This window comes from Furipterus horrens, unplaced genomic scaffold (genome assembly GCF_987537825.1).
Source record: "Furipterus horrens unplaced genomic scaffold, mFurHor1.1.pri manual_scaffold_2, whole genome shotgun sequence".
Lineage (NCBI taxonomy): Eukaryota > Metazoa > Chordata > Mammalia > Chiroptera > Furipteridae > Furipterus > Furipterus horrens.
The window spans coordinates 47293501-47303562 of NW_028327172.1; the positions used below are offsets into that span (position 1 = coordinate 47293501).

The following is a 10062-nucleotide window of genomic DNA, read 5'->3' on the forward strand; positions in this document are numbered from 1 at the left end:
CACCCCGACCTCCTGGACCACAAGGATCCAGAGTCTCCGCTAAGTTGGAGGACGTCTGCTCTTGGCAGATTGTGCAGGTCCAGGCATCGGTCCCACAGCGGGACTCCCCCCACGCCCTGTCGACGACAGGGGCAGTAGGACCCAGAGGCTGGGAGAGTGCCCGCCGGGGGAGGGGGCGGGGGCAGGGGCCGGGGCGGTTTGGGGGAGGTCTTTTGGCTTTTTTTGGTGGAGCCCGGGCGCCCTCCGGAAGCTTTTCTAACTTTCCAGAAGTTTCTCCGGACGGACGGGAGGAGGGGACGCCATATATAGAGCGGGGGATAGGTGGAGCGGCGGGGAGTGGAATCCGTACCGCGGCTCGAGTGCGCCTGCCTTTCTTCGTGGCGCCAGCCCGGCCGGCCCAGGTGAGGGGCGGGGGCAGCCGGTGTTGGGGGCGCTCAAGGGAGGGAGAGGTTGGGCGCCCCCGGGAAGGGTTGGAGGCCAACCCAGGGAGCCCGCACACTGGAGTCCCTGGCACTTCGGGGGCAGCTGCAGGCCTCGGTTCGATATCCCGGGGCTAGGTGGCGATGGCAGGGCGATCCTGAGGGTTCTGGTCAGAGACCAGAGCCGCTTGGGGAATCTGGCACTTGGAGGATCCTGAAAAAGTGTTGGGTTTCCCAAAAGTTTGGGGCAGAGGTGTGATGGCAGAGGGGAAACAGTGGGGTGGGGCCGTGATGCTGAGACGACCCTCCGCAGGGACAAGGAAGGGGGGTTGAGTCCGAGCCAGCTCTGTAGGTCGGGTGCTGGTGGGGAGCCCACCAGAAGGCTTTAAGTTACCCACTGACATTTTGTCCACCGCCCCCTGGTTCCTGGAGTAACTGCAGGGTTAAAGCTATTTCTAGAGACCGGGATTCCCTGCCCCCAACTTGGGACATTCCTGAGGAGTGAAGAATGAAAGGGCTTGCAGCGTGGCCAGAAGGCCCGGCCCCTCCTCTTCCCTGCCTTCCTCTGGTCCCTCTGGGCTGCAGGGCCCGGACGGAGGTCAGGGAAAATCATGGGGCTTTGGTTCCCTGGAAGTCCACACCCTCCTGCCCGCAGACGGTTCATCTGCCCATCCCCCGTGTCCTCAGGCCTCCAGCCTCCTCCTTTTGTCTCTGGCCACCAGGATTCCCAGGAGTCATTTTTTTGCTGGCTGTGTAACCAGACACCACATCCAGCCCTCAGAAGGGCTCTGGGTGCTTCTGGGAGGAAGGAGCCCTGTGCTAGAAGGCCTGATCCCTCAGTTTCTCCCACCGTACAGTGAGGTGGACAGTCTCCAAGGTCCCCCTAGATCTGAGACTAGGCCTTCCTCCGTGCCATGGGCAGGGCAGGACGGGGCGCTATAGACTGTAGATGGGGTCTTTTAGGGGCTGAGCCTTCCAGGCCCTTCCTCACCACCACCCCAGCTCTGCCCTATCCCGTCCTCTTCACTCTGTTTTCTTTCAGAATGAAAAAGACAGGCATTGACCTCCCCGTGAGGCAGTTTCAAGGTACTTTAGACCCCCTCAAGTGTTTGAGACCCTCTCTCGTGGCCCCCCTGGCAGCTGCTTCCCTTCCCTCTTTCTTACAAATACCCCGAATCCAGTCTCAACTCAGTCCGCTTCGCTGTGGACATCTGATGGTGTATTTTCCTTTGTAGGCCTGTAAGTGGTCTAACCTTGGCCTAAGGACTGGGATTTCTGTAACAACATGGGCTGGGCTGTGGGAGGTTTGCTTTCATGCAGAGACGTGCCTTCCTCCATTCCTGCTGCTGGGTTATCAGGGCAGGTCTCCTCCACTGCCACACATCTCCCTGCAGAGGCCCCTGTGCACACTGGAAGCTAGGGCAGAGAGGCTCCTTGGCACCCCTTGGACCTGAACCCAGGCCTCCTGCTTCCCGGGTTGGAAGCCCCCCTCTGGCGGTTGGAGATAATTCAGTTTCCAGCTTGCCACGTCACTAGAGCAGTAGCAGGAGTGCAGCTGGGCGGCTGCCTGAGGAATCCCAAACTAGTCGTTTGGAGCTATCTTGGAAAGCCCCTCCCAGCCCTTTGAGGTTCCCTGTCAGCTGGGCGTGGGGGCTGGTGTCTGCCACGTGGGCAGGGCTGTGTGCTGGGCTCCTGGACTATTTCCCAAGGGGATGCTAATGGCCTCTTCAGGGGTCTAAACTCTGGCATCAGCTGCCTGGACTAGAGGTAGCCTTTGAAGAGGGTGACATGTACCTGTTGTCCTCATTCTACTCTCTTTAGTGTCCTTGTTTGTACAGTAATTATGTGGTCATTGCCTTTCGGGTTCTAGGCCTGGTGGGGAAGGAACTAGGGCTGGGATAAAGGTGGCCAGGCCCTGAGCTATTTCCTCCCCAAACTGTACTCTAGGGTAAGTCCCCTTCTTAACCTCCGAAATCTATACTTCATGGTATAGATCTCTCTTGTACCTTCCCCCAGGCAGTTGTGGATCTCAGTGGCCTTCCCCTCTCTCCCAAGTCAGTCCCCTTTGCTTCTCCTTTGCTCTGCACCTTTAAAGAGGGGGCAGCCTAGGTTCACAGGGTGGCTGCAGCAGTAGAGTCTTCCCACAAACCAGTGCTCCCAGTCAGACCCAGGTCCTGAGGGTCTTCCACCAGGATTCTGAATTTTCGATCTTCCTTGAGGAGGACCAAGGGATGGCATCTGCCAGAGCAGTGGGTCCCAGCCGCCACCCAGGTTCCTTTCCAATGCTTCCCTTTGCCCTGTCCTGCTGCATAAAGTAGAGGCAGATATGACCTGAAGGACGGGGTGTGTGGACATGTCCTATGTGGAGAGACTGTTCTGACTGGATGCCCAAGAGAGAGGATGAGGCTTGTTCTAGGGGCCTCTGGTTTCAATAGGGGACCTGAAGGCATCCCTAAAGATGGCATGTGTGGCAGCAGCTGTCCCCAGCTTCCTGGGAGGCTGAACACACATCTAGCCCATCTATGGTGAAGGGGAGGGGGTGTCACTGCCATACTGAGCTGTAACTTACCCCCTCCCCCATCATCCTTCCTCTCAGGAAACCTATTCTCTTACCTAACCCAGCTTTTGTCCTGGGGATTTCCCATCACTCTAGGGGCTGTGAGCAATTACAACTTAGAAAATGGAGACAGAGGCTCAGAGAGGGGTGGACAGGCAGCACAATGAAAGTCACCTTTGGGGCAGCAGAGTGGAGTATCAGGGCTCTCCCATTTAATGAGTGAACCAACCAGTGAATCATTAACATCCAGGGCAGAATGAAAGGCATAGGGGAAGGAACATGCCTATAGCTCTGTCCCATACAGCATCCTTTGCCCAGGCACCTAGGCTTCATGGAGACCCTCAGCTCATCCACCACTTTTTCCACTGGAAAAGGGCCCTAGTGTTATATAAGATGAGAACTAACCTTTATACAAACTGAGGATCCCAGGGTTGGCTAAGTGACCCTGATTTCTGCTCCTTTGGGAACAACTGAGGCCTTTTTGTGGTAGGCACTAGGGATATAAAGGCAAACCAGACTGGCAAGGTTTCCTAACCTCCTGGAGGTCACAGACTAGTTAGGGATGGAAATAATACATAAAGACATGTCAGTCGGAGTGTTGTAAGTTCTGTTCAAGAAATCATTAGTGTGAATGTGGTCCCTTCTCAGGGACCCTGCTTTGGATGAGAGGTCAAAGCAGGACTGCAAGAGGGGCACACTGACCCACCCCCCCATTTTGAGCAACCCTGAACTAGGTCTGGGCTCCCTAGTACTCTGCTGTCTTGGTCCCATCTCCAGGGGACTTGGTGGCAGCCAGAAGGCAGGGGATGGTTGTTGGGGAGGAATGCCTAGGGCTTCAGGGCCATACTCTCTGCAGCCCTCACAGGTCCTCCGTGGTGCACACAACCCACCTCCCAGCCATGCACTCCCTCCTGCTCACGAGCATCTTCTGCCTCCTGGCCGTGGCCCTGACCGCTGAGGTGAAGAAACCCGAGGCTGCAGCTGCCCCTGGCACTGGCGAGAAGCTGAGCCCCAAGGCAGCCACACTGGCTGAGCGCAGCGCCGGCCTGGCCTTCAGCCTCTACCAGGCCATGGCCAAGGACCAGGCGGTGGAGAACATCCTGTTGTCGCCCCTGGTGGTGGCCTCATCGCTGGGGCTCGTGTCACTGGGCGGCAAGGCAGCTACTGCGTCGCAGGCCAAGGCGGTGCTGAGCGCTGAGCAGCTGCGTGACGAGGAGGTGCACGCAGGCCTCGGGGAGCTGCTGCGCTCGCTCAGCAACAGCACCGCGCGCAATGTGACCTGGAAGCTGGGCAGCCGCTTGTATGGGCCCAGCTCGGTGAGCTTCGCCGAGGACTTCGTGCGCAGCAGCAAGCAGCACTACAACTGCGAGCACTCCAAGATTAACTTCCGCGACAAGCGCAGCGCCCTGCAGTCCATTAACGAGTGGGCCTCGCAGACCACGGATGGCAAGTTACCCGAAGTCACCAAGGAGGTGGAGCGCACAGATGGAGCGCTGCTGGTCAATGCCATGTTCTTCAAGCGTGAGTCCAGAGGGGCGGGGCGGGGCGGGGTGGGGCGGAATGGGGCGGGTCCTCCTGTGCCCAGTACCTCCCAGCTTGTCATTGAAACTTCGTAACAACCGTGGAGGCAATCGCTGTATTAAACCCTTTCACGCACAAGACAGTAAGTTCAGAGAGGTATAGCACTGTGTCTAAAGGAATGGAACAGAGATTCAAGCCCAGCAGAGGGACTCCAGAGGATATGCTCCTACTATGTTTCATCACACAAAGTGCTACTGCTTGTCTTGGAATCAATAAAATTCAGTAATCACTTCTGTCTCAGTAGTGAGCTGGAGAAAGGCCCCACACCTGTGATCATGCCTAATCCTTAAAACAACCCTGGGGACAGGCGGTGTTATCTCCATTTCAAAGGTGAGGAAACTGAGGCTCAGCTAGGACTTGGGCCCAGGTGCATCTGTGTTGAATTGAAGATTTGACTTGGGGTTAATGCATATTTTTGTATGCCTACGTGGATACCACTGTTCCTCTCACAGTGTGCTATGAGGATGCGGTAACCCCCTCTTTACAAATAAGGGGACCAGGGTAGGAGGACTGAAAGGTCTCATAGCCAATCAGTGGCTGAGTCTGGATTTGAACACAAATCAGGTTGTGAGGTAGAGCAGGGCTCAGGCCACTGTCACACATGCATGGTTTTTTGGGGTCATGTTTCTGGCCACAGAGATAGGTCTTGCAGACAAGACTTTAGGATAGTTTGGGACACTCCCTGCCCAGGTCACAGACCCCTCAGTTACCAGATGGGGTGAGAAGTCCAGCTCAGCACATGCTGCACAAACGCCCAACAGGCACGAGGGCAGAGGGTGCACGTGGCAGTGGCTGAGCAGTGTCCTAAAGGAATTCCCTGTCATGTGGAAACAGCCATGCCCTAACTGTAGAGAGCCAGGACCCCTGCCCCCCAAAGCAGGAAACATACTCTGTGGGCTAGATGCTTGGGGGCGAGGTGGGCTGCAGCTGAGGCCAGAAGGCTGTTTGGGGAGGGCTGTGTCCCAAGGGAGGGGGCATCTCTTTCTGACCTTGTATCCTAACTCCTACTACAGCACACTGGGATGAGAGATTCCACCACAAGATGGTGGACAACAGAGGCTTCATGGTGACCCGTTCCTATACCGTGGGTGTCACGATGATGCACCGGACAGGTAGGTGCCTTGCCAAGGTAGGCGTCCAGGGGTCCTTGGGACCTGGCCTACCGATGCCCCACCGTGCGCTCAGTGTCCTCTCTGCTCTTTCCTCAGGCCTTTACAACTACTATGATGACGAGAAAGAGAAGCTGCAAATGGTGGAGATGCCCCTGGCCCACAAGCTCTCCAGCCTTATCATCATTATGCCCCACCACGTGGAGCCCCTTGAGCGCCTTGAGAAGATGCTGACCAAAGAGCAGCTAAAGAGCTGGATGGGGAAGATGCAGAAGAGGGCTGTTGCCATCTCCCTGCCCAAGGGTGTGGTGGAGGTGACCCACGACCTGCAGGTAAAGGGTAGCCCAACTCAGGGGTCCCCCAGCTTGTGGGAGGGGAGTACTTGGGCACCCATTCACCAGCTCAGCAGGTCTGTCCTGAGCCCCTCTGGGTGTCCAGGCAGAGTCAGGCCCTGCTGTGGGTAGCTGCCCTTGAGAAGATGATGGTAGCAGTACCTAAATATAATTGAGCACTTGCTGTATGCCAGGCACTCTTCCAAGCACTTTGTATGTATTAAGCTCTTAATTCTAAAATCAACTTTATTATGTTACCAACCTTATTTTACAGATGAGGAGACTGAACTCTCCGAAAGGTTGAATAACTTATCCAAAGTCACACAGCCAATAACTCAGACATCTGGCACTAAGCCATGCCCTTAATCCTGGGCCGCCTCTGAGAGTCTGAAGTGCCCCCAGTTACAGACTGTTGAAGCTGGAGGACAGTCCTCTATGCAATAATAAGACTAATCGTGACTTTCAGCTATGGGTCACTTGGGATGGTTGGAAACTTAAGATACCTGCTCAACATGATTTCTCCCTCATGACCAGTGGCTAGAGAGAAGAAGTGACATGCTAAGGTTACCCTGGCTAGTAAGTGGTGGAGCTGCAATTAGTCCTTAATGTGAAAACTCAGGTTGGCCTTTTTGTCAATAAGGAGACATTTTTTACCTACTCCAAATGGAGAACTTTTATCTCGTTCCTGCTTTGGGTGCCAGACATGGTTTCTTGGCAGGCCTCTTACCTATAGAATTGATTCAGACTTGCTGCTGAGAAAGCATGAAGAGAGAAAGCTTAAGTGGAAATGAGGCTCTAAACCAGAGACTAGTGGAGCATTAGCTGGTCTGTACTGTAGAGAGCACTAGAGCACTGAGGTTTCTGGTAAGGAGCTGTCACTGTCTCCCTCGTGCCCTGCCCCTGCTCTTCCCCAGCCCCTTCTGCAGTGGCTATTCTCTGGCACCCTTCTCCCCTCTTTGTCCTGTGTCTTCCTGGAACCCTGGTATGCACACTACCCACCAGTCCATGAAGTAGATTGAGTCGGGAAATTCAGAGTGGGTAATTTGCAGAAGGTCATCGGGACTGGAATAGCTGGGCCTTGAATGCCTGTCTCAGAGCCTGTTTGGCCATACTGGGAAGGTAAACTGCCCTGCAGAAGCCTGGGCCCTGGAGGCTGCTATTCACTCAGCCCGCAGTCCTTGACTGCTGCCTCAGTCCTTGACTGAGAACCAGGGAGAGGCCTGGACATGGGCCCTGTCCTGGGTGAGGCCTGAGCCTGGAAGGAGAGACAGATAGAGGGAGGGCAGGGGGACTGAAGCCCCAAAAGGCCTGGCTCCAATCTTGTAGGCTAGGGAAGGCTTCCCAGATGATGTGGTCTAAAGAGTTCCACAGGGAGAGAGGGTGGCCATGGGGATGCCTTCAAGGAACCTGGTTGTTTAATGAGAACAGGGTAGCGGCATGCTTAAGGGGTGAGGCTGTGCTGTAAACACAGTTCACATGTGAAGGAGCTTGTACTTGGCTTCCAAAGTTTGTGTGGAGCCATGGACAGGGTGTGTATGTGTATATGTGTTTGTGGACATGGGTTTTAACTTTCAACTATGGAAATGTAGGAAGTATTTTAAAAATAGATTAGTGTAATGAACCCTCATGTATCTATCACCTAGCTTCAACCATCATCCACTCATGAGCAATAAGGATTCGTCTGTACATACCCATTCCTCCCCCATCACATTATTTTAAAGCAAATCCCAGACATCATCTCACTCTGGAAAGGTCTTAAACTCCAGCATGATATGGTCATAATGTCCTTACATCAGTCTTTCCCAAACTTGAGTGTGCTCAGAATTACCTGATGAGTTTGATGAGTTTATGTAAAAAGGTTCTGGGTCTCCCTGCAGAGATTCTGCTTCTGTGGCCCTGGACTGGAGTCAGGGAATGTGCATTTCATATAAGCCCCGGGTGGTGCTGATGCTTGGTGTTCACAACCCATGTTTAAAGAAACACTGTAAAGATGGCATGGCAGGGCAAGGGGTAAATTTTGCCTTTCCCCTCGAGTCTTGGCTTCCTCATCTGAAATGGAGATTACAGGCATTTACAGGGTCATCATGAGAACCAAAGTGCCCACACAATGAGTGGCACACAGCAGGTGGCTGGGGAGTGGTTCCTTTAGCTCTGAGGAACAGACAGGGTAGGAGGTGGTGGGTGGTGTTGGTGGAGAGGGAAGGTTTGGAAGCCTTGCCCCCAGTGGCCTCACCTGGTGCTCACCTGGTATCCACCTGGTCCCACAGAAACACCTGGCTGGCCTGGGTCTGACTGAGGCCATCGACAAGAACAAGGCAGATCTGTCACGCATGTCGGGCAAGAAGGACCTGTACCTGGCCAGTGTGTTCCACGCCACTGCCTTCGAGTGGGACACAGAGGGCAACCCCTTTGACCAGGACATCTATGGGCGTGAGGAGCTGCGCAGCCCCAAGCTTTTCTATGCTGACCACCCCTTCATCTTCCTGGTTCGAGACTCCCAGACCGGCTCCCTCCTGTTCATTGGGCGCCTGGTCCGGCCCAAGGGCGACAAGATGCGAGACGAGTTGTAGAGCCCTGGGGTAGGTGTGGGATAGCAGGAGGCAACGGAAGGCTCCTGAGACACATGGGTGCTAGGGAGTTGGGAGAGCTGAGGTACCGACCTTGGGGGGTATTCCAGGGGGTGGGGGGGTGGGGGACAGCAGGCTTTCCTGTGTGTCGGAGCAGAACTCACTCTGCCTAGATGTGGGCTCCCAGATACCACAATGCTGAGCCCAGCTCCACCTCCTGTGGGACCTGAGCAGAAGTCGTCATGCTCCGCCCTCAGAGTCCTCAGTCAGTGTTCGTATTTACAGCCAAGTGCTTTCTCATCTGTGAGTTGAAATCCAGCTCAGGGTTCAGTTGAGCCCTCGTGAAATGCGGACGCTCCTTTCCTGACACTACCACCACCTCAGCCCCCTCCCCAGCTCTATCCCAATCTCCTCCCAACTCCCCTCAACTATAAAACTAGGTGCTGCTGCTCCTGGGACAGACACCCCCACAGTAGCCCTGACCCCAGTTAGGGGGATCAGGAAATACTCATGGTGGTGCTCCTGGGCAGACTCTGGTCAGGCATCATGGGGGTGAACTTTTTTTCCTTTTAATAGATTTTTAAAGATGGGAGGGATGGGAGAAAATGAGCCTTTGTTGCTGTCAAACCAAGAACTTATTTGTACAATTTTTTTTTTTCAATAAAACTTTTCCAGTGAAATTTTGTTGGAGCATGAAGATGATTGGATCACAGATGCCCATGTCATTCTTCCTAGGGGACAGGTCCTCCTAAGCCAGGTTTGCTACTAATAGCCCATATCAGGCTGTGAAATGCTGGCAGCTAATAACTACCTGTGCCGCAGGCCTGCTCTGTGCTGAGGAGATTGATTCTCAGCTCTGGCTGCCCTGGAGAGGCGGCTGCAGGGTCAGAGTGATGGCGCTGGATCTGGATCCCAGAGCGTCCCTGTCCTATTGTACAAGGCTCTAGGCTTCGGTCCCTAACCTTTCACTTCAAGCTGACCTTGTCCATATCCAGGGCCAATGGGTACAGGCTCAGGCTGCCTGACTGGGCAGGGCTTCAGAAGGAAGGAGCATGTGGGATCCTTGCTCTGTGTTTGTGTTTGTAGCAGAAGAGGGACCTGACATCGTCCTCACTTCGGTTCCTTCTTAAGGTCCTCAGGGCTCCTGGCTCCACTGCTCAGGGAGGGAGAGGGCAAGTAGGGTGTATGGGATAGAAGATCCATGGCAGAGGAAGCTGGATTTGAGCCGCATCTCTGCTTCCTGGCTATGTGACCTTGGACAGGTCATTCCCTCTGGGAACCTCTCAGTCTGCCCTCTTCACAACGCTACCCTGGGGCAACCCAGCTGGAGTCCTCTTAAGATGTGAATGAGGCTGCAGAAAGGCCCTCTGACTTACTCCCATTACTACTATAATGGAATTTTAACACAACTGTTCAGAGCTCCAGATCTGTCCTGTGCTGTGGACCCAATAAATTACATCTCTGATCTCAAGGGGCTTCCTCTAGAGACAGACTTAG

The 10062-nt window shown here is 54.5% G+C and overlaps 1 protein-coding gene across 2 annotated transcripts; it reads left to right on the forward strand.

Annotated features, from left to right (window-relative positions):
• The first annotated feature begins 219 nt into the window (after positions 1-219).
• On the forward strand, positions 220-8658 carry SERPINH1 (serpin family H member 1). 2 transcript variants are annotated; one of them, XM_090265532.1, is made up of 6 exons: positions 220-401; positions 1462-1505; positions 3833-4497; positions 5571-5669; positions 5766-5998; positions 8266-8658. In XM_090265532.1, exons 3-6 carry the CDS (start codon positions 3876-3878, stop codon positions 8566-8568), a joined length of 1257 nt encoding a protein of 418 aa, XP_090121658.1. In that variant the 5' UTR covers positions 220-401; positions 1462-1505; positions 3833-3875; the 3' UTR covers positions 8569-8658. The 2 variants fall into 2 exon arrangements, with proteins under 2 accessions (XP_090121658.1, XP_090121650.1); XM_090265524.1 differs by lacking the exon at positions 1462-1505.
• The last annotated feature ends 1404 nt before the right edge of the window (positions 8659-10062 follow it).

Coding starts and splice junctions, on each gene's coding strand:
- SERPINH1 (XM_090265532.1), top strand. CDS start 3,876: ATGCACTCCCTCCTGCTCACGAGCATCTTCTGCCTCCTGGCCGTGGCC. Junction 4,498..5,570: donor CAATGCCATGTTCTTCAAGC/GTGAGTCCAGAG, acceptor CTCCTACTACAG/CACACTGGGATGAGAGATTC. Junction 5,999..8,265: donor AGGTGACCCACGACCTGCAG/GTAAAGGGTAGC, acceptor CTGGTCCCACAG/AAACACCTGGCTGGCCTGGG.